This window comes from Zootermopsis nevadensis, unplaced genomic scaffold (assembly GCF_977971745.1).
Source record: "Zootermopsis nevadensis isolate Lab colony 2312 unplaced genomic scaffold, Znev_1.0 Znev_ptg000002l, whole genome shotgun sequence".
NCBI lineage: Eukaryota > Metazoa > Arthropoda > Insecta > Blattodea > Termopsidae > Zootermopsis > Zootermopsis nevadensis.
This window is the reverse complement of record NW_028259134.1, coordinates 21050129-21077372: the sequence shown is the minus strand read 5'-3', so window position 1 is coordinate 21077372 and position 27244 is coordinate 21050129. Positions and strand designations below refer to the sequence as shown.

General features: G+C 36.0%; 3 protein-coding genes across 5 annotated transcripts; 2 read left to right on the top strand and 1 right to left on the bottom strand.

The window, feature by feature from the left end:
- Window positions 1-2045: 2045 nt before the first annotated feature.
- On the top strand, window positions 2046-10362 carry Sec61alpha (SEC61 translocon subunit alpha). Of its 2 annotated transcripts, none has more exons than XM_022077846.2 (9): window positions 2046-2103; window positions 3283-3350; window positions 3504-3569; window positions 3769-3979; window positions 4292-4549; window positions 5650-5816; window positions 6709-6849; window positions 8104-8352; window positions 9145-10362. In XM_022077846.2, the coding sequence occupies exons 1-9, from the start codon at window positions 2100-2102 to the stop codon at window positions 9406-9408; spliced, it is 1428 nt and encodes a 475-aa protein (XP_021933538.1). In that variant the 5' UTR covers window positions 2046-2099; the 3' UTR covers window positions 9409-10362. The 2 variants fall into 2 exon arrangements, with proteins under 2 accessions (XP_021933538.1, XP_021933537.1); XM_022077845.2 differs by lacking the exon at window positions 2046-2103 and adding an exon at window positions 2716-2874.
- Window positions 10363-11292: 930 nt separating this feature from the next.
- On the bottom strand, window positions 11293-16804 carry pont (RuvB-like helicase pontin). Of its 2 annotated transcripts, none has more exons than XM_022077847.2 (8): window positions 16549-16804; window positions 15334-15462; window positions 14435-14609; window positions 13773-13975; window positions 13082-13250; window positions 12494-12692; window positions 12082-12276; window positions 11293-11749 (listed from the first exon to the last, which is right to left on the bottom strand). In XM_022077847.2, exons 1-8 carry the CDS (start codon window positions 16687-16689, stop codon window positions 11590-11592), a joined length of 1371 nt encoding a protein of 456 aa, XP_021933539.1. In that variant the 5' UTR covers window positions 16690-16804; the 3' UTR covers window positions 11293-11589. The 2 variants fall into 2 exon arrangements, with proteins under 2 accessions (XP_021933539.1, XP_021933540.1); XM_022077848.2 differs by lacking the exon at window positions 16549-16804 and adding an exon at window positions 16361-16524.
- Window positions 16805-16860: 56 nt separating this feature from the next.
- Atg7 (Autophagy-related 7) lies at window positions 16861-26316 on the top strand. Its single transcript, XM_087356476.1, has 14 exons — window positions 16861-17187; window positions 18113-18308; window positions 18391-18504; window positions 18757-19022; window positions 19395-19715; window positions 20098-20242; window positions 20644-20802; window positions 21257-21445; window positions 22071-22232; window positions 22525-22640; window positions 23350-23515; window positions 24264-24383; window positions 24842-24943; window positions 25108-26316. The coding sequence occupies exons 1-13, from the start codon at window positions 16973-16975 to the stop codon at window positions 24881-24883; spliced, it is 2211 nt and encodes a 736-aa protein (XP_087212602.1). The 5' UTR covers window positions 16861-16972; the 3' UTR covers window positions 24884-24943; window positions 25108-26316.
- Window positions 26317-27244: the final 928 nt, after the last annotated feature.

Genomic DNA, 27244 nt, shown 5'->3' with positions numbered 1-27244 from the left:
CTGCCTTGTCATGTTAGCAAAGCGACATACATACAAATGTCACTGATTAAGTAGATATGTGTATCACATGCAACACTTTTATATAAATTTTGATTTTCTGGATTGTAACTCTATGTGGTCTTGTGGGTGGTTATATCTGAAACTACTTACTACATTACATAACAATGAAGAGGACCATAACTGATGTCACCATTGTGAAAACCTGAAACCTTACTTCTTATTCTGTATATGCATAAGTAATACTAATCTGTATGATCTGAAGTTTTCATGCCGATGAAGTATAATGAATTTGTCTCAGACGACCAGCCGTGTCTGGTGGTTGAATGGAGAATACACATTTCATCTTCTCCACTCAAGCACCTGACATGGCAGGTAACCCAAAAATAATTCATAATACTGATCTGCATTTGTGCGCTAATGAAAAAAAATAATATAATTTCCTTGCCAAAAAATAATGTAATAAAAGTGGAATATGCCACAGAAATAAGTAGAAAGCAATTAGTAAACCAGAAAGTATAGCAATGCAATCTATTACGATCTCCTTTTTTGAATATACATTAAAATGTGATACAAAAGACCTACCATTACATTTTCCCTCCCATTCCTCATGTGATCTGATACATTAAAATATTTTCAGAAATTTGTCAAAACATGTTGATGTTGGACTTTGGCTTTGTAATGCTTCAGCCCTGAAGATGGAGGCAGTATTTTCCTACAAAATGTTGGTATCAATCTAATCCACACAGCGTTACAACCCAAAGACCAACATTGACATCTTCACTATCATGACAACTGCAGATCTTTAAAATGTGTTTATTGTTTAATGTGCAAAGGAAAAACTAGGTAGGAATTCTTTCAGTAAGAGTAACACCAAAGCTGTGCTTTTTCTAAAGAATCCTGGTGACTATATTTTGTTTCCTTATGTGCAATGTATGAAAAGAATTGGTACATTTGGTCATAGTTGGCATTATTCTTGTATTTACTCTTGTGTCCTGTTATTTTTGCTTTATCCTCTGCAGTTGCAGGGTTTTTTTTCCTAAAAATATTACTTATTTTCTCATATTCTTTAAGAGTTCACATTCCCCAAGTGTCATCATGGGAGACATGAACTACAGACACTAATCATGTGAATTAAGAGCTCATTCTCTTCTTTGTGTTCCTCAACTACAGGAAAATAGTGAATGTATGATACAGCACAACTCTGCAGTTCCTATAGGATGCCATCTGGAGGACTGCCCATGTTTGTTAGCAGAGAAGGTGATTCTTCTCCGTGACAACACGGATTTGCTGGGAATGCTTGCCCTCTACTGTCTAGCTAAGACCTTATACCTAGCAACATCAGACCACTGGAGAAGCACAGGAAGGAAGTTCTTGTGATGTGATGAGGTAAAAGAGGTATGCCAGTGGGTGAAGACACTGAACCCCAATTTTTTGACATAAATACGTCTATACAGAAGGGTCATTCGGCAAAAAGTGTAACGAAAACGTGGAATGAAAATGTGTAAGATCCGTATCAACAAATCGACAACAATGGTTACCTAGGGAACGTCGTGTTTACTCGGCATTATTGTTACCTAACGTGTAATATCCATATTAACAATGTGTAAATATGGACCAACAACAATGGTCAGCTTGCGTGCATTGTTATGTTATAGGAAACGTCACCTGTTTACTCGGCATTGTTGTGTTACATTACTGCCGTCAACAATCCGCTTTCGTTATTGCGGAAAGAGCTGAGCTGTGAATCGCTTGTAGAAGAAGTGCGTCGTAGACTAGATAATTTTGACATTACATTTCATTACATTTCCTTACATTACATTCAGCTACCTTCCTTTCAATGTATTTATTGCTTAAATATAATTTAAATACAGAGATGTATTTACGTCAGATTCTCCGGAACCTCGGTTCCACTGTCAATTTTTGACGTAAATATGTCTATACAGAAGGGTCATTCGGCAAAAAAGTGTAACGAAGATGTGTAACGTTTTAGAATATCACAAATACTTATCTTATATAAGAATTATTACATTACAGGGACGTATTTACGTTGGATTCTCCGGAACCGTGATTCCACTGTCAACTTCTTCCTTGGAAATCAGATGGGTAATATATATATTACTTAAGACACTTGCCTCATTTTTACTTTGGTGATTATGTGGGGGAATAGAGGATTTGTCCAATATTACTTGTTCAGTTAGTTATATATGTTAAAGTAATAAACACCATTGTATCATGGCTACAGATTTTACTGTGAACATCCATCACTGAGATACACAGTCATTATTTGAAATGTATTTTTATATGGAACTTCCAATGAAATACAAGGAAAAATAGTTTCCGACTCTGCATTGTGATAAGTCCAATCTGATTAACGTAGAAACAATAAAGGAACATCTGGGTCAAAGGAATGCAAAATATCAATGAATTCATTTGTAAAATATATGTACTCCCATTGGAGTACTTCAGCTTTCTTTACTGTTGTTTTTATATATATATTATTTACAAATGAGGAGGTAAGGTAGTATTGTTTGTTGCCCCAACTTATAACTAATATTTTTGTATCCATTTTAACTTCACCCACTCCATTCCCTGCTCTTAATATAAACATCTCTGATTTGACCACCATTGGAGTCACAGATGAGAAATAGTTGGAACCGGATACGGATGTTAGCAGAGCACTCTTTTGTGATGGGTCAATAAATGTGGGCCAACATCACCAGTCACGTGATCAGGCCTCTGTAGACGTGTAAAATAGTTTGAGTATATGTGTTGGCGTCGAAGAACGAAAGTTGGTCAGTTTGTGTAAGGTTGGACGTGTTAGTAAACGCAGACTGATCACTAAAGTGTTAAAAAAAAATTAATTTACAATGGGAAGTAAGTGGTGTTGTGAATAGAATTATATTTATATGAATATAATTGAATTATGTTTGAAATGGAAGTCGGTCCACTGTGTAACTGTACATATGTTGAACGTTTGGTATGGCCATTACATCGTAAGGTGCTGTGGGACGGCTTTGTTTCAGATCCATCTATTTTTGAGAGTAACTTTCCATTTTGTTTGAACAGACTTAGACACAAAATTAAATTTGATGCTATATTTTTGTCTTCAAAAGGATGAACATAGATATGACCATCAACTAACGGTGTGTTTCACGATGTTAAGGACTTAGGAACAGTAAAGCAAATAAAACGTTAATTCAGCACTGATGAACTGTAAAGTAAATGAAACATGATAAGGAATATTGACCATGATGCCATTAATGCATTTTTTTTCATTTTCAGTTAAATTCCTGGAAGTCATAAAACCTTTCTGTAGCATATTGCCAGAAATAGCAAAGCCTGAAAGGAAGGTATACATTTTTTATATTTCATTAAATGATGCGTATTATTGCATTGAAAGTATTTATATTAAAATTAAAAATTCATTTCAATTTGTATGAAAGCAATATAACATTTTTTATATATACCATATGGCATATTCAAGTGTTGCATGTGTTTTACAGATCCAGTTTCGAGAGAAGGTACTATGGACTGCCATCACTCTCTTCATTTTTCTTGTGTGTTGTCAAGTAAGTACATTATTGTTATGTGTTTAAAGATGGGAGGGAACTTCATTCTTGCTTGAGAATGCCATATACAAGTTACAGACAATGGATAATGTATAAAATATATAACTTCGTAAAAGAAACATTTTTAAAAATCTTTGACATTTTTTGTGGGTTTTAATGTGAAAGAGTCTAAAGTAATGTTCATATATGATTGTTACAGATTCCATTGTTTGGTATCATGAGTTCAGACTCGGCAGATCCTTTCTATTGGATACGTGTAATTTTGGCATCCAACAGGGGAACCTTGATGGAGTTGGGTATTTCACCAATTGTCACATCAGGTCTTATCATGCAGCTGCTTGCCGGAGCTAAGATTATTGAAGTTGGTGACACTCCTAAGGATAGAGCACTTTTTAATGGAGCACAGAAATGTAAGGACTAACTGCCTAATATGATGCTGAAAATAGTAATATGCTTATTGGACCCTTATGATGTGAATTTGTGTAAGAATTTCACTTTATACAACAGATTCAGCTGCAGTTTGGGAAGTTACTGAGTAAAAGTGGAGAATTTAGACTTCGTGTTCTTGTGGGTTGGTAACACGATACGTGTGAGATGGCAACTAATCGAAGAGAATGCGTTTTGGAAATGTGCTCCAGTTGGTAATTGGTCTGGTGCATGCATTATATACAGTTCATAATTAAAATGTGTTAAAATTGTTAGCCACTGCTAACCTGTTTCAGTGTTTGGAATGGTGATTACTGTTGGACAAGCAATTGTTTATGTGATGACTGGAATGTATGGAGATCCAGCAGAGATTGGTGCGGGTGTATGTTTACTGATCATCATCCAGCTGTTTGTGGCTGGTCTCATTGTCTTGCTGTTGGATGAACTGCTTCAGAAGGGATATGGTCTTGGGTCAGGCATCTCTCTCTTCATTGCTACCAACATCTGTGAGACCATCGTGTGGAAGGCATTTAGTCCTGCCACTGTGAACACTGGTGAGTATAACATTTGGGTTTTGCACTCTAATGATAACTTTGTATATACCATATATACGTGAATATAAGAATGTATTTTCCAGATTTGCATCTCCTAAAACTAGGGTGTGATTTATAATCAGAGTATTATTTTATTGATAAACGAAATTATATTATGGTTGAATAAGAAATGTTATGCCTTGTTTATCGACATTTGAAGTCGGTGCTTATACAGACAGAACTTTGCGGCACCTGAACAAAGTATTTTGTATTTTTGATCGTATGCTTTTCACTGAGCATAATAGTGATTTGTGTGCTTGTGGCAAATTCATTTTAGGAAATAATCTGTTTCAGCCCCAGTTGCATCTGTTACGCTTTGCACAAGTAAAGTTCGTGCATGTGGGGGGAGGGGGAATATGGAGTTTTTTTAAATAGAAAGTTGATGAATGTGCAGTGTTCCATTGATGAGATGAACTTGGGCCTGTGTTCTTGATAGAACAAATTGTCACATGTTTCTTTTTTACTTTTTCCAGTTAAATTGATAAATTTCTATTTAGTTCTCATATTTCACATGATACTTAATTGCATAAATGCCCATTTGTTGTTAATGTCCATTGTGTGCATATATTATACTGCAAAATAGCACGTTTCTACAAGTAGTTATAAATTAAAAACAATATTTCACTTTCTTTGTGTGACCCTTGATTTTTCTGGTCCCTTTCTTGACTCTCTGAGTTGAAGACAGGAATCCAGAGTTAGAAGAAGAAACCTGTGGGCTGGATTTTTGGTTTTTTACCGGTGATTGAATGATAGTTCTTTGGCCATGAAACATTTGCAGTACAGTGACCTACTATGAACTGAACAACTGGGGTTCGATTCCTGGCGCTAGAAGATCTTTCCTCCATTCTCCACATCCAGACTAGCCCTGGGGCCCAACCAGCCTCCTGTCTGATTTGTGTCGGGTACTTCCCTGGGGGTAAAGCATGGCTGGGTTGCGACGCTGACCATTCACCTGTCTAGTGCTGATGAGGAATGATTAGGAGCTATACGTCCTCTCCCAAGCAGCTACATGGTATATAGTGGGACAGCTTTTTACTTTGCCCCCCTCTTTTAACTTTCAGGCCGTGGAACAGAATTTGAAGGTGCTGTAATTGCATTGTTCCATCTGTTGGCAACCAGGCAAGACAAAGTCAGAGCACTTCGTGAAGCATTCTACAGACAGAATCTGCCAAACCTAATGAATTTGCTGGCTACAATTCTTGTGTTTGCCATTGTCATATACTTCCAAGTAAGTCATATATGTAAAATGTATAACTGTTAACTAATCCCAACCATAGAATAGTGCGTTTGAGAAATGTAATTACTCGATTGGCCAAGAAATTCCATTTTGTGGCACCTGAAAGCTGGTCGCTCTTCGCAAGATCCCACTACAGGACCCTATTCTGAATCGGGTAATTCCAGTTCATACATAATTTAGGTAAGACCCATGCTAATATTATCCTCCAATCTACTTATTTATTGAGGTAGTTTACATGCTTTTTCTGCAATTTTTTGTGATTGATTATTTGTGTGTGTGCACGTTTTTACTTTAGGAAAGGAAAGGAAAATAAATTCTTAGTATATGCGGTTACACTGTTTATAACATCAAAGAGTGTTTCTCCAGTGACTCCAAAATTCCAGGCTCAAGGCAGCAACTGTTGATGGAGCTGCTAATTAGATGTTATTTTCATTTTGGCATAAATGTTTTGTTGATGCAGAGGTTTGCATATTTCAGTCCAGAAAGATTGAAATGTGTTTAAGAATTAGAGAATATTGCTAGGTGTCAATGTTCTTGGAAGTCTGTGAATACCGACTCTGGTCCAGTTGCATCATTGGAATAAAACAGGCCTGAATAAAGTGTGGCTTAATTTTTTTTTCATGTTAACCTATCATACCTTTAATACATTCTGCTACATTCCATGGCATGTATTTATTGTGATTTATATAAATAAACATTGTCGTGGTTGAGTGGAGTGAGAAACATTCCCTACATTAGGAACGTTTTATCCTGAGCTGTATGTGTTCAATTTGTGAAGTGAAAATATGTAATGAAGTCAAAACTTCGGAAGAAGTAGAACATGGTTTAATATGTAGACACTGCAGAATGATTATCGAGAACTGAGTAGAATTTATTTTCTTAGGGCTTCCGAGTGGATCTGCCAATCAAGTCTGCACGCTACCGGGGCCAGTATAGTAGCTACCCTATCAAGTTATTTTACACGTCCAACATTCCAATCATTCTTCAGTCTGCACTTGTGTCCAACTTGTATGTGATTTCTCAGGTAAGACAATTTTTCATTTAAACAAAATCCTCTACTGGACTGCACTGAACTAAATTGTGTGCTGACGGACTTGCATGGAATATCAGTAGATACCTTCTATAAAGCACCTTGTTGTATGCATTATGCAATGAGGTCGTTGCTTAGAAGGAGATGAAATCAGCTAAAGTGGGTGAGGCAGATGTTTGTCTATCGCGTGTGCCTCAAACTTGGTTGAAACAAGAGTTTGACTTTGGCCATGATCTCAGACAGTAAACTTTTTATTTCAGAGAGAGATACAGTAAGTGTGATGCATCTTGTTGCATTCTTGGTTCTTGTATGAGACAGTAAAGTTTTAAACTTGAAACGATGGTGAAGTATGTGACGTACCCAAAATATGCTGGTATGTCAGAAATAAAACTGTTACCTCTATTGTAGAGAAATGAAATATTGTGAAGTATCAGATCGTTAAAATCTACTGATGTTTGTTGTAATGAAGTTCATTAAATGGAGATGTTAATTGTATTTGTAGGTTTTAAACTTAGCCCCTCTTCTACAACATTTGGCTTTTGTCGAATATGTGCATTTCTATATACTGTCACATTTAGCTTGACTTCAAAGAGTAGTCATTTGCTTCTGTTGCTACATTTCATTCTACTACATGAGCTATAAAGATATTTTGTTGGACAGCATTATCAAGTTTGAACAATATAAAGCTGTCGTCGTTATCACAGTACTGCTACACCATTGCAATTTACATCTTTTGAATGTGATGTTTATTGGTTTTAAGTGGTTTTAATATTGTAAACGGCTGCTAATATAATAATTGATTTTGGTGTGTTGGTAATTTTTATTCATATGTATACCTGAGCCTCATAATAAATTAAGATCTTTAATTTAAAATTACATTCTTTTAGCAAAGTGGGGTCCACAGTGGCCGCGCGGTCTGAGGCGTGGGCCTTGTGCCGCTTGGTCGTTGGACCATGGGTTCAAATCCCACTCAAGCCATGGATGTTTGTCTGCGTTTTACTGTGTTGTGCTGTCTTGTGTACAGGTAGAGGCCTAGCGACGGGCCGATCCCTCATCTAAGGAGTCCTACCAAAATGTCTATAGATCAAAAACCAATGGAAAAGTTGGGACCCGCAGTGCTCAGGCACTTGAAATACAGGTCGTTCCCAGTATCCCCCAGTTTAGCAAAGTAGTGGAAAATAATGAACAGTTTAAGGGTTAAGTTGTGTATGGTTATTCATGGTAAAATGTCTTTCTCCTGTTTGATAGATGTTGGCAGTGAAATTTACCGGTAACTTCTTTGTCAACCTGCTTGGAGTGTGGGCAGATGTTGGAGGCGGCGGCCCTGCACGAGCATATCCAGTCGGTGGATTATGTTACTATTTATCACCACCTGAAAACATTGGCCACATTCTTGAAGACCCAGTCCATGCCGTGTTATACATATTTTTCATGCTTGGTTCTTGTGCGTTCTTCTCCAAGACATGGATAGATGTGTCAGGATCTTCTGCAAAGGATGTAAGCAAGAATTGTTTTTGCCGTGGTAGCTAAGGAGAATTTTAGGTATAGAAGGCAGTGCTTGTGTATTACCATTTAGGAGGAACGTGCTATCTACGGTGTCAGGGTTGTGGGTGAAAGCAACATGTTCTTCAGAAATGTCTGTGCAATGAGAAGACATAGTACAACAGCCCAGAACACAATCTAATGTAACTGCTGAAGTGTGAGATGCATGTGGTTTAAAGTTTTCCAGACCGTGGGGAATTAAATTCAGTTCTCATTGACGTTCTAGCAACTTTGGTTCTTGAATCTTCCATAAAGCACCTTCCTGTGTGTCTTTAGCAGGATGGCCGTTGTTGGAAGAAGAAAAAATTCATCTGAAATGGGTGAGGCACTGATGGTACCCCAGCCTCATGTGCCTCAATCTCAGTTGAAACATTTTATTTTAATAACAGCCACAATTTCTTCCCTTTCCAGCCCAACTCCTTATTTATAATTTAGTTTAGCATTTATTTGGTGTTTTGTTCTCTGTCGCACTTTCAAGGAACCGGTTAACGATTTATATCAAAGGCCCACTGTACTGAGTCAGAAATAATTTAAAAGGCAGTGGTTGTGGTCTGTGTGAAAGTTTGTGCGTCTGCAGTGTTTTCTCTCCAAGATTCAAATGGAATTCATGTAAACTTACTCAGAAGACTATTAAGACTTATACTTAATATTTCTGTAAGGTAACTGCAATTTAGCTTGTTTCATTTCACTGCCTTGCACATTGTGCTCAGAGCGTCCTTTTGTTGCATATGTTGATATGTTTTGCAGGTTGCCAAACAGCTTAAGGAGCAACAGATGGTAATGAGAGGTCACCGTGATAACTCCATGATCCGAGAGCTGAATCGTTACATCCCAACTGCAGCGGCCTTTGGCGGTCTCTGTATTGGGGCGCTTTCCGTCCTGGCCGATTTCCTGGGTGCCATTGGGTCAGGCACTGGAATTCTCCTTGCAGTTACAATTATTTATCAGTACTTTGAAATTTTTGTTAAAGAACAGAGTGAAATGGGCGGCATGAGTACATTGCTGTTTTAAACATCACATACGCATTGCAGTTGTGGATTCAATATTAGTACCCATGATCTTGTAGCTTTTTTTCAGCATTTTCACTCAAAATGTTGGTATCCAAACATCGAAATGAATTCATGTTTTACATGGAATATGTGTTGATTAAAGGCATCAGGTCTGTGAGTATGAAGCATTTGTATACACATCTCTGTGTTGTCGCTGTATGCAAGGAGAATTTAATTATTTGGTAAAATTTTATGGAGAAATTGAGTCTTTGACTTGAACTGTGGATTATAGAGACTATTTTTAATTACATTTTTCCCCAAAGGAACCAGATTGGACGCAGTAGCAAGCTGGGTTATATTGCATGTTCTGAGAATTTAAAATAGTGCATAGAAAGGAGATGCAAGTGCATTTAAATTCCTGAAGAGCTTTCAGTGAGTTGTGAATTTGGTATGTGGATGAAATGGGGCTGGTAAATTCTTGGTTAGTCTTCGTGCCAATGTGTGTTTTGCAGTGCTTACTGACTCGAACAGGGAATAATTTAAAATTAAAATGAACTCGGTAAGTTATTGAATGAAAAAGTGTTGATTTTTTTCTTCAGGGATCTGTTAAGGGAACAGTCTTTGATTTGCTTGAATTCCACTTTATAACAGTTTGAAAATTAAAATTTAATATATTTTTTTAAAAACCAATTTATCTGCAGTATTACAGTTCTTTAATATCCGGCTGTTCTTACAATTCTCTCAAAAGTGTGTCATTTGTAAGTATATGTGCTAAAGGTTATAACCCTTTCAACTGCTGTTGCTGCTATTTAGCCTACCTCCACAAACTGGAATGTGTGTGGTACTCAAGTAAAGAAGATAAAATATGAAGATGGTGTGGTTGTGCAATGCTGTTAATATATGAGGTGTGTGACATTTTTATTTTACCAACTCAAAGTTGATATATGGAAGAAAAATATGAATTACTCATTTTTTACATTTTTGTTCTTTCATGTTTATTGACCCATCTTAAGTTACTGCATTGCATAGTAATGAGACCTCTGAAAGTAGTCATTAAATTGTAAGCTCCATAATTTCCTCAGTCACAAAGCTATTTTTAATAGAATCCATTCATACATATCTCAGTAAAGTATCGACCAATATGTCACTTTCCTTGAAGATGCATACATAGCAAATCAAAGATACCACTGACAGGGAAAACCAGTCAGTGTTAATGCGGAAGATATTTGAGAGAGATTATTATAAGGGATTTTGGTCATTCTTACTTCATTTCAGAAAGTTATAGTTTGTAGTATGTATATTCAAAACAATTGGAACTAAATATTAAGCTTTGGAAAGTTTATCTTTAAAAATATGTGGTACTTTTTGTAAAACCAAGTGTAATCTGGAATCCAGATTGCTTTATCGTAATTGATACAGTGAGATATGTGAATCAAGTTATAGCAATGAACATGACACAATTTGGAGGATATAGGCTATATATTGTGCAGACTACATTCATTACAGAAGATTGAAACATTTACTTTTATTGTGGTACTTCGGTTGTGAGGTACAATAACATTTTGTGTAAGACTAAGAATGTGGTAACCGCGTACGTGTGTTTGGATTGAGCTGTGCTTTTTTTTGTCACTTGTGTGAATGACACTAAAGTTAAGTTTGTGGCCAGACATGTTTCTCCCCCATCTAATGTTTCTGAAAACAGATCATATAAGGTGTAAGGTATTTAATAGTAAATTTCCGAAATTGTTGAAATAAAAATGTACAGAGTATGTGAACTAAAACTGATAACTATGCCTTCAAAAATTAGGGACACAAATTTATCCCAGCTATATGGCCCTTTTCACACAGTAGATATCTGTAGGCAATGAAAGGAACAGAAGGTGTCGAGGTTATTAAATGCCGCATACTGAGGAGAAAAAGTTTAATAATGAGGCATTTCTATAATAATTAGGTTACATGATAAAAATTACAACAAAGTATTACTTGCTATGAAGTTCAGAGCTAGGTGAAACATGTTAGTAGTTTCAAATACTGAAAACAAATTTATGTCATAGGATAATTTCTAAGAATTATAAGTTTGCTTCAGATTATGACCACAGCTTTGTAGTGTCATTCAGGTATGAGTTCGGTACATCATTTGAATCAGAAATATGTCGACAGCCTCTGGAGTCCCTATTAAAACAAGTTGAGTTGCTGAAAATGGTCACTTCATATATTTGTCCTTATGCTGTGAAAGAATCTTCGCTGATGATTTTGCATCCAAGAATAGTTCCCCAACTTCTTGAATGTCGTCTTTAGCAATAACTGATCGTGCATTTACTTTCGCAGTCAGAGATGATGGTGTTAACAGCTGAACAGCATACCTGGAAAAATCCAAACCAATGTGTGAAATATACCTGGCTGAGTCATCTTGTTTTGGACCATCCTGGTGGTCAGGTGGGCCCCTCTCCACTAAATTGTAATTCTAATGCTTGTTCAATTCATTCTTTATATACTGCCAGAACATTCTAGTAATTTCTCTTCTAATCATATTGAATTATGGATTCCATTTTAAACATTTTGTTTCTAATCCTATCCCCTCTTTCTTCCCCCAGTACTTGTCAAAAACTTAATTTCTATTGTTTGTATTTTGCTTGATGACAGTTCAGGTCTGTTCATAAAATATTTAAATCTTAGGAAGTCCAAAGAAACTTACCGGAGAGTTGTTTTTGTGCCAATATCCCCCAACATACTAAGAGCTTCATCATCAATTTGTATGCCCTCTGTCTGTGCTCGGAGTCTAAGAATTTGTTCCATCTCTGCACGGGAATATGGCAATGTACGGATAATAAGGAGCCTGTCAAGAAGATCCAGAGGTATTCCATGTGGGGAAATAATGTCTTCAGTACCCCTGCAGAACAGCGAGACAAATTTTACAGCAGACAGAACATTTATATGCACTGAATTATATCTACAACTTCACCATTTTCAGCATTAAAGTGACTTGTGTGTCTACTACTACTACTATGGCGTAACAGCCCAAAATCGAGCCCTAGCCTCCTCGGACTTGTGTGTCATCCTGTTCTAATTAACAGCATTGAGCATTCTGAAACTAAAAGGAATATTACCTTATAACACAACGCCCACGATTTGTTGCAAAGATGACAATGGGAGCAATAGCACTCTCCAGAGCCCGGTGAAGGTATGTGAAGGTTTCAATATCCAACATATGAACCTCATCAATGAATAGGACTCCAGGAACCAATTCTGCAATGCCCTGGTCTATATACTTGTTGACCACTTTATTAATTTCCTTCCGTAGTTTGTCTGCCAAAGAATGTATGATTAAGTATCTTGTACACATAAGATATAATGACCCACAGGTATCATTTTAGCTCAGCAGCCCACAGGAAGAAAGAAACGCAGGGTGATGGTAATGTAAATGTTGGAATAGCAGCTCAGACCAATGTTTCTGTATATATTTAACAAGTTCTCAAATTGTAGTAATAAGCAAGCTCTTGTCTAGTCCTTCATTATGCCATCAGCTCGTACTTATGTTGCTGTCTGAATGTCTTTTTATATATCTTTAATTTATTACTATTTCCAAAAATGCTGCGAACTGTTTGTATTGGTATGTGGCAACTATCCAAGCCCATTCTTCAACTAAACTTCTGCAGTACATGTGGAAAATACTATAAAATGAAATTTACTCATACCTGTAATTTCTGTTTTCTTTGGTTTCATTAGCTGTCCCATCATGGACAGGATATCTTGGCCTCCCTGCGGTCTTGCATTAGCAATGTCTAAGTCGTGCAGTGTCACATCTTGGATAACCTCCTTCTTCTTGTGCACATCTCCTTTTGGAAGTGGAACATACTCCTCTGCCTAATTATGTAAACAATTTAACTGGTCTAACTTTACAATGAACATTTGAAATCCATGGTACCATAAAAATATCTTTTCCTTATGAGTTAAAGAAAAAGTTTGGAATTTAAGGTAGGTAGAGAAATTCACAGGTATTAAAATTTATATATAAGGTCTTCTAATTTTCCATACATCAATTTGTAAAATATATTGATGTCACTACAGTAAAATATGCCCTTCATAAGATTATAGCACTTCATGCCATAGAATAATTTTAGTAGTGCAGCCAGCTCTGCATGTTACAGATGTCATTTCACTGATCACACTCCCATCAACATTCACTGAGAGATCCTGAAGGATTTATTGCAGGGAACAGTATGACAAGAGATGAGACCAGGATCCTACTTCAATCCAGAAAGCAACCACCAGTCGGCTCAGTGGATGCACACTGATTCAAGTAGTTGTCAAGTAACTTCTGGTTGTTGACGGTGATATCTGTGTTACATCATCAAATAAATATGCTTAACGGACACATGAACTTACCTCGAGATCAAACTCTGTTGCAAAGGTATCGCTTCGGCCCTGTCGTTTAACAGCGCCACTGTTTGCCTCGATATAAATTACATCACCTGTCTCCACCTTCTCCTTCTGCAGCGATTCATAAATTGATGGATCTAACTTCAGCTGTTTTGTACCTTTCGCTGTCTTAAGTCCAATTATGACATGGCTTATAGTCTTGCCATACCCTATGAGCACAGAACAATTATTAGTCTGTATATCTTGTAAATGACAGCAATTTAACATGGAGGATTTTTTACTTCAGGAACTGTAAATGTAAAGCAACTGTAAAATTCCACGTGTTTAGAGGACATGTAAGTCTCCATGATGTGTGAGGACACTCCATCCTACCAGCCACAATGTTGCTATACACCTGTCCCACAATTTTTGAAGATATATGAAAATATAAATAACCTTCAATGTGCAACTAGTAGTAATTGCAGACAGAATTGTTCAAGGCTGTAAACCCCCCCCCCCCCCCCAAACTATAATATAGTATAAGATAAGGCAATTGAAGTTATTCTGTTAAAAGAAATGTGTTATTTTCATGTTTTTAAATTAATATTCTTGCCCCAGTTGCCTTCGATACTAGTTTTCCAGATGTAAAGACCAAAGGTAACCTCGCAATAAATATAACCTTTACTTACCTCCCATTGGATTTTCTGTCTCTACAGGTGTTAACTCAGTCACTTCACCTTCATAAACCTCTTTTGTTTCTTTGATTCTTAATCCAATAGCTCGGCGGAAGTTTTCCATTAATACTTCTGTCTTCTTTATTTCAGAACTGTAAACTTCTGAGCCAACCATGGGACAAAATGGAACCTACCAATCAAGTCAACAATGTAAATTGATCCTTAAGAAATATTCATAATCTGAAGACTAAATGTAATACAGAAACAGACCGGGTGGGTTCCAGGCCTTTTATGATCATAAGAAAATATTGTGGAAATACAGACTAATTATTCTTCTGTACATTAGTTGTAGGAGCACAACATATAAATCTTGGGTATGCTTTTATGCAGGTTCAAGGGGAAATTAACTTTCAATACCCTGTAATAATTTACATTTTACAGAAAGGAAACTCCTAGTCAACTGCAGGTGGGTTCAGGTTAGAAACCAGCCAAATCAAGTTTGAAATTCTGTACATCCCTTACTGCCTAATGAAGTCAGAACTTTTTGTGTATAGAAAATACCATTTTGGTTCAAACCACATGTTAAGCTGTTGGTGCCTTCTACTCGCAGGCCATCTTCAGTTCATGTAGCAGGGAAAGAGAATCTGTACTGTGAACTTATTCAAGACTTGTGCTGTACATATGTACATGAAAACTACAATAAATTAAAACTTGTCATGAAAGATAATACTAAGATTGTTTTACTTAGAATTAGTGAATAAAGTACAGCTGAAAGAAATACCTCTTTGCAGTGTGGATTTGATGGGAACTGAGATATTGAACAATAAAGGAATCAAGACTATAAGATGAATTGCAGGATAACTAGCAGTTCAGTTATATCATTTTATTAAAAGCAACTTTAAATATGTAGATACCTTGTTACCCAATTCCTGAGCAATTGCGAGAGCTATTGCTGTTTTTCCAGTTCCTGGTGGTCCTGCTAGAAGACATGCTCGGCCAGCCATTTTCTTGCTTTTAATCATGTCTACTACAATTCCTGCAGCCTTTAAGGAAAATGTATTACTTGCAACAGAAAATTATTATTTCAGCTTAGATTGCTGGGATTAGCCCTACTCATGCCAGAATGGTACCCTCTCCTTTAGAAAAGCCTTTCAAAACTGAATCCGTGGTTAGTGAGTTAGATTTCATCTCTACCTTTTCATTTATGGATACTAAATCAAGTCTTGAAACAGAATGTGTTTTCAACATAAATTAATATATTTTGTCAATTTTCTATAGTTTCACATGAAAAGAAGAAAACGATACTTCAAGCTTTCACAGTGACTGAACTCTATAAAATCTCAGGCAACAAGCTGTGTAAGTTCTGGATCAAAGCCTAATGTTTCGGAGACCAGCTCTGCCTCCGTCATCCCATGATGGAGGCAGAGGTGAGCTTTTGTTCACAACTGACATGGCTTGTTGCACAAGAAGATTCTATCAAGAAGAAAACAACTTTAAAGACTTCTGTAAATGCCTTATGAACTGTCAGCAGTACAAGCTCAATGTGTAACAGTAATATAGTAAAGACTGATTATTACTAGGTAAACATAAAGAAAGCTGTAACACATTGACTGTGTACAGCTGTTTTAAATTTAAGCTGTATTTAGCAAATAATTCTGATCTACTTAACACACTTATTACTTAAACACCTGTTAAATGGAAGTTTATTTAGTTATCAGACCTGAAACAAACCATACTAATCTATTTCACACTTCTAATCTGCCACCAATTTTGGGTTTTATTTCAGGTTAAAAGCTTTCACAAAACCATTTTATACATATTACTTCATGGTCACTGTATTATGATGTATAGGTAAACAACCTATAAGGCACACAGTATAGAAGGGCATGGGATATTTTCTGGAGTATGGGAGAGAACAATGCTGCTTTCATACATACATACACGTAAATAGTGCTGCTGGCATCTTGGTCAATAGGAAATGGTAGGTTAGGATATCAGTTTAATAAACAGCCTGGTCTTAATGCCATTTAATATATGGCAACTTGATATTAACAATTTCTCAGTAGCATTAATCGATGACAACTGAAGTTCTACATCATTCAGTTTGTGTAAGTAACATCGCTACTAACTTCACGTGCTGATTCCTGACCAACTAATCCGGCTGCCATTTGAATTGCTGTCCCACCATCATCCAAACCTAATCCCTTAATATGACTGTGTGCTGAAATCCTTTGAGTTTTGGCTGTACTTTTAACTTCTTCTATCTTCATCTTGAAGACGTCTTTATATATTTAACACAACAATGTTTGACCACAGGTCACCAACGCATTCAAGTAACGCCAAACTGTGTGATCGATGTAAAATAATCGTTACCATCGCAACAGACTTTCGAGAGGTCAAATTAACAAACAATTTCTCGACAAGATGTTACTACAACGATATGAAGAAAAATAATACCAACATAAGAGAGATAATGGATATTATTTGTTGAAAATTGTAAATGGGTTTGTCAAAGTATAAGGAATTTTGTGCTTTGATAATGATTGTAAAGGAATGAAGGCAATGTCCCACGCTGAAGCCTCGAATATCTTGCAGTATTCTCCTTTTAATTCGTCAGTGGATCCAAGTTTTTGGCATAAATTATCGCATGTGAAACTCGACATTGACAGACTGGAAGAAAAAGTTCGTCCTATTTGGGGATATTATTCAAATGCAATTCCTCCTGGATTGACATCGTACCTTCATGTAGACTGCAGTGCATATAACACGTAAGACAGTTATATTCGAATACTGTAAGAATGAAAGACGAGAATTCTGGTAATGTTTAAGGCATACACTGATAATTTTAAAACCCTCAGGATTTACACATCGCCCTGATGATGGAGGCAGCAAGGACTTTCGAAACCTTGGTAAACTTCTGCCAGACTTTCACATTTAAAATCATTGCATTTCACAGCTACACAACATTCTGTGACATATAATTAAGTAATATTTCAGTTGATTAAAGCATATGTGTGACTGGAGTCCAGTCTTACCAAAGGGCTGTGAGATTTCTCACAGCTGAAACTATAAATAACTCACTGTCATAGGAACCTGAAATCCTACTCTGTATGAAAGTGGCTTTTTCTGGGTTCTACTATGTATTCTTGCAGAAGTTTACTGACATTTTAAAGGTGTATGCTGCACTTCTGAAAAGTCCATAAGTCAGCCATAATATTCTTGGTCAGCTTGTCTGATGGTGGGTTATCTTAATTGTCCAGTTAGATGCTTATCTCCATTAACAGCTTTGTTTCTCCTAACTACATTCCGTATAAATCACCATGTTTATGCCTGTTATCATCAGTTTACAATTTTTCATCATGCCCATTCAATCAAAATTTTAAAAGAAGGAAAGAAGTTGTTAAAGCTAACAGAAACAAAGAAATAAAAATTTTGTAGTTTGTCTCATACATTGATATGAACTGGACAATTTTAAATATGCTTCAATACAGTAAAATGATGCTCATCAGCGAATTTGTCTATGAGATATGTTATTATGTTTGCATCAGTTTATAACTTTCACTTATGAACTATCAAGTGAGATAAGATTTACATAATTGGTATTTTTTACAGGCCATGTTTAAACTCCAGATTGACGTTTGTGCACTGCACTGATTATATGAGAAATTTTAATGTTGAAATATTGTGTTTCAGGGAGTATGAAGTACAAAAACCACTTCTTGCTTCATATGGTATTTTACTTAATAAGAATACACTTGAAGCGTTCAAGAATTGCAATAAAATTGCATTGTTAGAAGAACTTGGCCAAGAGTTGTGGCAGAATATTACTAGTGGAGAAGCACTGAAAAACCCTGCCTTATTATCTCGGTTCTTCTTACTGACATATGCGGTAAATGTAATATCTGTATGCACCATATCAATTACTCTAGTTACTGCCTGTGCAAATGTTTATTCTTTATGCTTCTTTTCAGGATCTTAAAAAGTACCATTTCTACTATTGGTGTGCATTTCCAGCACCAAATTTTCCAACAATAACTTTAAACAAACAGCCATTAAGATTAGCTGATGTTTTCTCAGAAAAGCAGGTAACAAATGAGATATATTAACCTTATTTTAAAGTCTTGAAAGTGAAACACATGATTAAACATGGTTGTGGCACTCAAAATGGTAGAATAGAATGTATTTTATTCCATAGATCCTTCATAGGCCTAAGCCAAGGACATGAAACATATCATACCATAATATAAATATATGGAGTAGAATGAATTCACACAAGTGGACACAAAAACAGTAGCTTATGTTCTACATATTAGTGATTTTTGGCTGGGTTTTTTCAGGTCACAGAACTTGCAAAAGTATACCTGGAAGTAGATGACTGGAGGGAGCGAGGGTACTTTCTTATCAAAGTTGACAGTGATGGTGATTCCAGTTGTATTAGCATTCTTCCATTATGTGATGTAAGGGCGGTGCCTGTAGCTATTCCAGATGGCGAAGATATTAAGAAGACTGAGGGTATTTATGTGGGAGTGGCTGATCCCTGCCCATTACATGATCATCCTGGTTGGCCTCTGAGAAACCTGCTAGCTTTGTTATCTTATCATTGGTATGAATTATAAAACCATTCTTGTATCAAACTTTACAAAATTAGACATTTCCCTCACTTACATATGCTGTAGGGACCAATCCTGACTTAAAATATAGTATTTTATTAAAATTACTGTAACAGATCTCTGCTGAGGAAGTTTAAGTGAAGAAAGTTTTATTTATAACTTCATTTTACTAAGTGGTTAACTTCCTTGTATTATTGTATAAATTGAAGCTTTCACAGCGACTGAAGTTGACCTGACACGGCTTGTAACCTGAGAGTCTTTCATCAATTCCTTGTAGTTGTTTACTAATTTATTTTATCAGAATCTTCTCCACACGATGAAATGTTTAATGCGTAATCCGTGTAATCCAGTCTTTGTCCTTACAGTTCAGAATTAGTGGGATCCAGGTTGAAAGTGTTATGCCTTCGTCTTCGATTGCGGCCCTGCTCAACATGGAGTACAGAAGACAGCCTTATTCTGGAGGTCACATTACCTCCTTCTCCCACCACAGAACCTCCCTCTCCAGAAACATTTCCTCCACATTTTGAGTCTGAAGCCTTAGATTCACCTAATGAATTGACATTTCATGTGAATAACACAGCCCATTCTTCTGGAAATAAGCTAAAATGGGTTGGATGGGAGCGAAATGAAAGAGGGAAGTTTGGTCCAAGAAAGATGAATCTCAGCTCATCTATGGATCCTGTCAAGTGAGCATTATTCCCTTTGTCATTTTATGTAACTAGATGCAGGTAGAATTTATGCATGCTGAACAAGATTGAATTATAATTGCTTGTTTAATGTTATGCTGACTATCCACTAGTTAGTAGGTGTAATTTACTGCCTTATTTCTCAAAAAGGGCATAATTATGATAACAAAGAAATGCGTACATTTGAACCAGTAAATATGCAACATGGTATGCTTCTAATTTTATTGCATTGTTTAAGTAGAGACAGCCTTGTTTAATTTATCAGTATGATTTACATTTACAGAATTTGTGGGCCCTTGTTACCTGTATAAACTTCGTCTACAGCAGTAAGGTAACTGCCCCGCTCCTCGTGTGTAATAGTCTGATACACTTCTTTTTTCAGGTTAGCTGAGACATCTGTAGATTTGAATCTGAAGTTGATGAAATGGCGCTTGATGCCACAGCTGGACCTTGACTTGATAAAAAACAGTCGGTGCTTGCTTCTTGGTTCTGGAACTCTTGGCTGCTCTGTCGCTCGAACACTGTTGGTTTGTTGAATATTATCAGGTGTTGAAGTCAGCAGGCCAGAATATATATTAGTTTAACAGAGTGGTGTTATGTTTTAAAAATAATGTCATCACATGCTGATATATTGTATTGAAAATGTAAATTATATTTTTAAGAGTTGAAACTTTTACAGTAACCGATTGTAGTGAAGTCTTCTCAGGGGATCAGCTGTGTGAGAATGGAGCTATTATCTGATATTTTGGAAACTTCCTCTGCATCCATCATCAGGATTGTCATCAACTCTGTTGATGGCAGCAGGAACATACTCTGAAATGTTGGAACACAACTCTGTTCTTACATGGATGATCGCCTGAATGTACTGCACTGTGGATTATATTATTTTTCCTTAATAATGTGTCTGATATCGTGTATTGTCATTCAGGGTTGGGGAGTTCGTTACATAACATTAGTAGATAATGGCTGTGTTTCCTATTCAAATCCTGTGCGTCAGTCTCTCTTCACGTATAAAGACAGCCTGAACAGTGGACGGCCCAAATCTGAAGCTGCTGCAGATGCATTAAGGGCAATTTTTCCAGGAGTGGTGAGTTGCTCTTTCTGCATGTCCTGTTTACTCTCTTTACTTTGCATTACATTTTAATCAGTTATAAAGCCTTGAGTAAAATTAAAATTAAATCATCCCAGTGAATGTTAACACTTTGAGTATGTATACGTTTGTTTTGTTAGCTCAGTTTTTAGAGAATATTAAAAATGTTGATCTTTGTTGAAGTTCTTTTACTGGTTTTAAACTGTACATATATGTGTTTCTTGCAAGGACATGGGATTTGGTTGTCTTTATTAAGGAAAGACTCTTATGGTGGAAATTTTGCTTACTAACTTGTCATCACCTGTGAGGCATTTAAAGGAAAGCAGACACTTTGTGTTCTTCCTGGAAATCTTACTATCTTGTATATTAATGTATAGTTGTCGTTTAGAAGCGAGTATGCAAAGTGAATAATTTAAACTTCTGTGTTTTATAACTGTTTCATAACATGAAGGAATCTCGGGGAGTACAACTTAATATTCCTATGCCGGGTCATCCCATTGGTCCATCTCTGTTGGCTGATACTAAAACTAGCACTCAGCTTTTGGAAGAGCTGATAGACAGTCACGATGTATTGTTCCTCCTTATGGACTCCAGGGAGAGTCGTTGGCTTCCCACGCTTATTGCAGCAAGCAAGAGAAAAGTACGATAATTTTATACATAAACCGTAAATGGAAAATGGGTTTAATTAATTTAAAGTTTCGATAGCCTCTCAAAAAATTTTTTTAGGATCTTTGACTTTACTCTTTATGACTGAATCAAAAGATTTTCATCTGTTTGTGACTTGTTAAGGCAAAACTTGAAACAGGACTTAATAAATGTAGTCTATATTAAGTCTGCACTGCAAAAAGTTTAATATACTTTGTAGTGAAACAAAGTATTATTCTAATAGATTTATTTTTACTTCCCAAGTGGAAAATTAACTTTGCTATCATAACCATTGTAACTTATACTTTTCGGCCAGACATTAAAGCTGAGTGGTTGGCACTGAAGCTTTGTGTTCAGGTGGTCACAGATTTAAATCTCAGCCTGAAGACCAGCTGTCCTGATCCAGGTTTTTGCTTAACCATTTAGTCTGTAATTTAATTTATTTTTCACACATTGTTATAATTTCAGTTATGCCCAGAAGTCTGTAAAGGGAAAAAAGAAATGGATTGTTTTGTAACCTTCAGCAGTGTTATTTGTACCGACAGAGTCTTGCTTTGCTCTGGCAAGAGGAGCTCAAAGAATGTAGAAAATATGTGAGACTTTATTCTTTGCGTTTCTAGTTGGTAATGAACGCAGCCTTGGGGTTTGATACGTACCTCGTGATGCGACATGGTCTGAAGTCTGATGATGCAGTTAATTCTACTCCTGACTGCTCTGACAAGTCAATTCCTGGTCACAAATTAGGATGCTACTTTTGTAATGATGTTACTGCACCAGGAAATGTAAGTGCATTGCTGCTGTAATGATGTTTAGATATTAATGTATGGAAGTTAATAATAAGGTGAAGAGCACTTCACATGTTGCATGTCACATTTAATTTTTACAGTCAATTCCTGCATGTGATTAATATACTTTGTTCCAAATCACAAATATCTGATCTTACAGCCCATTAATTCTGTGATGTATGGTATCACAACTGACCTCCTTTGCTAATAATAAGAATTGGCTTGCTTGTAATTTAGCAGAGAATAAAAATTATTTGATGCTTATGCATCTGCTAACGTTTGTTGTCAGTCCCAGAAGGACAGAACTCTCGATCAGCAATGCACAGTTACGAGGCCTGGAATCTCTTCAATAGCCGGTGGATTAACAGTGGAGCTTATGGTGTCTGTTCTGCAACATCCTCTGAGGTAATTAAAATGGTGTAAATTGGCATACTTTGCTTATTATGTAAGGTATAAGATCATCTGTATTTCTCTTTTCCCCTTTACATCAATATATTTTTAGACTTTGTGCCTTGTGTGACATGTTGTGAATGTCATGTTACTAAAAAGCCAACCCACCACCCCAAATACATATTTTTATTTCTCATTTTCTATCATCAGTAATACTTAGTTACTATGCATTCTTGTTTGGTAAGAACAGTGTCACTTGATGTAGGTTGTATATCTTCGAAAGTATGCAGCTCCTGTTATGGTAATTTTATGTAGAATGTAAAATATAGCAGCCACATGAAATCTGTATTTAGTTAAAAGTAACTATTGACCACAACTTTAGCATATTCACATATTCATATGAACAGAATAGGTTGTGAATATTTAAAAATTGTTAGTGAGCATGTGTTTTAAGAATTACAGATTGACGATGTAATAAGACTTCCAACAAAAAACATTCTGTAGACTTCTATATAGGGTAGAAGAAAATTTATATTTGTGAGGAGAATTACACCTAGAATTTGTATCTGAATGCGTAGTAAAATCATTTTTCCTCAAAATTTGCCCACTAGGAAAGGGAATCATCTTGTAGTCTGGTAAATAGATATTTCGTTTGAAATATTTTTATTTCTTTTACTACACATTATTTAGTTTAATTTTATTCCTTCTTTGTGGGTTATTTCAGAGGCTATGCACCTGCTAACTGCGTAGAGGAACCTTTCAGTGAAGCTAGTGAAGAAGCGAGTCCTCTGGGTTTGGTACCACATTCTATTCGAGGCTTTCTTGCACAGTTCCAACAAGTTCTACCAGCCAGTCACATGTTCTCACGCTGCATTGCTTGTTCAGACAAGGTGTGGTAGATAACTGATTAACAAGAGAGGTATTAAAGCGTAGAAATAAACGTAACAGTATTTTCCCCTTAATCAGCAAAAATTCTGACACATTACTAGATACTATCACAATTAATTGAGAGTCCCCTAATTAGTGTTGTACATAAAAAAATGATTTGACATATTGACAGATGAAAGGCATCCCAAATAAATTACTACAAGTAATAATCAATTTCTGAAAAGTACAATAGAGTAAGAATTTCATTTATTTCAAAATTATTTGTATTTTGCACTCATTAACCAGGAACTGGGGTAGCTTGGTCATTAATGGCTGATACAGACTGGGCATATGGGTCCCGATTCATGGCAGGTGCAAAGGATTTTTCATTCAGTTTCTGCGCCCAAACTACCTGTGGGGCCCACACAACCTTCTTTCCAGTGGGTATTGGTGGGGGGGGGGGGGTCCTCCTTTCTCTGGAGGTAAAGTATGGCTGGTGTATGATACCGACCATACACCCTGATCTAGTGCTGAGGTCAAGAACAAGTAGTAGCCGTGTATCCTTACTTTTCACACACATTAACTCTGTGGTGCCTAGACCACGGCCTTGCCCAACACAAGTTTTAAATCGGAGCACCGCCTGGAATCGAACCCGGGACCCCAGTATTACAAGCCCAGCGTTCTAACCGCTAGACCACCGTGGCGGATAATGTGCATATTATTGCATATTACTTACTTTTGTGTTACATCTTAGTTCTTCCTTTGTGACAGGTCCTTTGTGAATATGAGACTCGAGGGTTTGAGTTCTTGTTACAAGCATTCAACACTCCTGATTACTTGGAGGACATTACTGGTCTAACGCAGCTGCACAAAGAGACAGAAGCAGCAGAGGTATTATACTTTACCGTGCATTTTTACAACTTTATTTATGTTCTTTGTCATTGATTTCCTACTCACTTCTTAATCCTTGTTTTAGGAGTTCTGATTTTAAACTGATTTGGTTGTTTTCCCATATGTGCTGCAAGCTGATGAAATTAAGATTATTACTCATATTTTAATGATAGAGATTTGGGCTGTACTGTTCCCTATAGAAAAAGGACAACCAATAAAGAAGCTTTGGTCTGTACAGACACTTGATGATCAGACTGAGACCTCTCGTTGTAAAGAAAAATTTGTATCCACATACACTCAGTCCGAAGTTCTTAATTTTAGAATTACTTGTAATCTAAAATTAAAATTATCTTTAAAAACTGTATTCTACATGCTATAATTCTTTCTTTTTACCAGTTTCTGCCCCCCCCCCCAACTTTGAAAATAATTATTTTATTTTTCTTTCTCTCTTTTGATAGATTTGGGAGCTGAGTGATGGAGATAGCTGTGAAATGGAGTGAGAGAGGGTGAAATGGAAAATGATTTATGCTAATTGCTGAAGACTGCTTAATTCTTTTATGGTGATTATGATGATGTTATATGTATTTCTTTCTGTATATTTGCTGCATGGTGTGTGTATGATGGATGTGATGGTTGATGATAACAGTACAATGATGGAAGTATTATTATTAATATTGTTGAGTATAATGCTGATTGGATACAGATGGACTGGTTTCTTTTACAGGTGCGTGCACCACACCACAATCTTATGTACAGGTGCTAAGAATCCATAAGAAGTTTATATGGTGAGATTTGAGGTATCTTCTTGTATATTAGTATTTAAAGAATTAACTTCAACTGAATTTGTGACAGTTTTATAGAATCTATACTGTTGCCATCTGTTATGATTATGGTTTGCTACATTAGGCGTGTTGTGATGCTATATCGAATGATTTACATCTTCATCTTCCCAGATCCTAGATTCTGCTATATGACATTTGAAGTTACATTTGGGCATTGTTGAATGTAAAAATTATTCTAATGCATTGTGGCATTTAAGAACATAAAAGAATTTGCAGTAATATATTTATATTATGTATTTAGCCCCACAACCGACTCTCAGCGTTGTTAATTAGGATTACAAAATGAAGTACATACTTAACACTAAGGAATCTGTTATATGTGGTAGGGAATCATTTTAATTGCTCATATTTAACAGTGTCTTAAATTCATGCTCTGCATTCAGGGGATTATAAGTCTTCTGTTAAACATATTTTTGACATAACTTTGTTAAAAATCTGTAACGAAAGGAATATAGAATCAAATACTGATATTTATTGTTTGCACTTTGGAGAAATTATCTGGACACTGTCAGTATTCCACTATAGATAGATATTATTACAAGAACATGTTGGCCCGGCAGCTGTGTCAGGTAATTGTGAGGTATCTGATAATTTTGTTTCCATGAAACAATACACCTTTAAAATATTTGTTGAAGCTGCTCATGCCATACTTTTTTATAAATAATAGACATTGTTTTATGCATAATTTTAAAATGCCTTGACAACAGATTTCTACAAATAAATAATAGTTTCAAGAAGACAGAAATAGAATTATGATTGTCATGGTGATGAGTATGAAGTCGGTGTCTGCTAGACTGCAAAAACAAGTTTGCAACAGGATAAGTTCTGTTACTTGAACCATAGGATGACAACTATTTATGAAGCTATAGGAAGTTTTGAAGGCTTTGCTTCTCTTGCCTTCCAGATGTACATAAATATAAAATGAATTGGTCCTATAGAATTCCTCTTGCCAAAGGGCTGTCATCATGTCATGTGATCCAAATTGTCACACAGGGCTTCATTTTTTCTTTTCTTGGTACATATTGTACTTTTTGTTGGCTGCATCGTTTTTATAAAATGTATCTCAATAAATCTACTCTTCTGTCATTTAATTTCTAGTGTATCTTGAGTAAACATCTGGGTTTCCTGTCATGGTTGAAATTCCAACCACTAGATTCACCTAGCTCTTTGGGTTTTTTTTATTATTTATAAAGCAATTTAGAAGATGTGGCCTCTGTGGAATATTTAATTTTCTTTCAAGTCCATATGAATCTACTTTGCACTCTAGCTTCAGAAGACTCATCTTATTATTATACTGTCATTTGTACCTTGTCTCTGAAGCGGTCGTTTCCCAACCAAGAATTTGTTTTTCTAATATATCCGTACATGCTACATGCCCAACTCATCATATTCTCAATTTCAACATCATGCTTTTATTTCGAAAACAAAAAAATTTGGAGCAAAACCAATAAGGAAAGTCAAATGTGTATTCGAAATGAGTAAGATTCGAGGAAATGAAACGTGCATATATTGTTGGGCGAGAATTCGTGGTTTTAACCAAGAACTTAGCAGCTTGCATGCAAGAATATACCATTCTGTAAAAATTATTTTAGCGACATAAACACTCCCATAAGTGCTCATATAATCCTGTGCAAAATTAAAAGTCTGGTTAGACCTTTTACGCAGCAGTAGTAAATCAATACCAACATCTTCACACAAATACGGAAATACTACAGATTTAACTATAGAAACAGTATGTGGGATATATCATAATTTACAGTGACTTGTATATTTTTATCCCGTTATTAAATAAATTAGGTTGTTTCAAGTAAACGATGACTTATAAGTGCGTTTAAATTTGATCAAAGTTTTGACGATGTTGGCTACATGATTTTGTGGGTGTGGAGAAACATTCCATATTGATGACGACAAGAATAAAATGTTTTGTGAAATTCACAAATCGTAATCCATCAACTTTAATAGCATTATATATTACATGTGCGTTCTTTAATCCAGAAAATTCACAGCATATTATTTCAC

Excerpts from the sequence above, each read along its gene's own strand:
- Sec61alpha (XM_022077845.2), top strand. Across the intron at positions 4,550-5,649 it reads TCCTGCCACTGTGAACACTG|GCCGTGGAACAGAATTTGAA; the intron begins GTGAGTATAACA and ends TTTAACTTTCAG. Across the intron at positions 6,850-8,103 it reads ACTTGTATGTGATTTCTCAG|ATGTTGGCAGTGAAATTTAC; the intron begins GTAAGACAATTT and ends CCTGTTTGATAG.
- pont (XM_022077847.2), bottom strand. The coding sequence starts at position 16,689 with ATGAAGATAGAAGAAGTTAAAAGTACAGCCAAAACTCAAAGGATTTCA. Across the intron at positions 15,463-16,548 it reads GTCAGGAATCAGCACGTGAA|GCTGCAGGAATTGTAGTAGA; the intron begins GTTAGTAGCGAT and ends TTTTCCTTAAAG. Across the intron at positions 12,693-13,081 it reads AAAGAAAACAGAAATTACAG|ACAAACTACGGAAGGAAATT; the intron begins GTATGAGTAAAT and ends ATTCTTTGGCAG.
- Atg7 (XM_087356476.1), top strand. The coding sequence starts at position 16,973 with ATGAAGGCAATGTCCCACGCTGAAGCCTCGAATATCTTGCAGTATTCT. Across the intron at positions 18,505-18,756 it reads ATGTTTTCTCAGAAAAGCAG|GTCACAGAACTTGCAAAAGT; the intron begins GTAACAAATGAG and ends GGGTTTTTTCAG. Across the intron at positions 20,243-20,643 it reads CTGTCGCTCGAACACTGTTG|GGTTGGGGAGTTCGTTACAT; the intron begins GTTTGTTGAATA and ends ATTGTCATTCAG.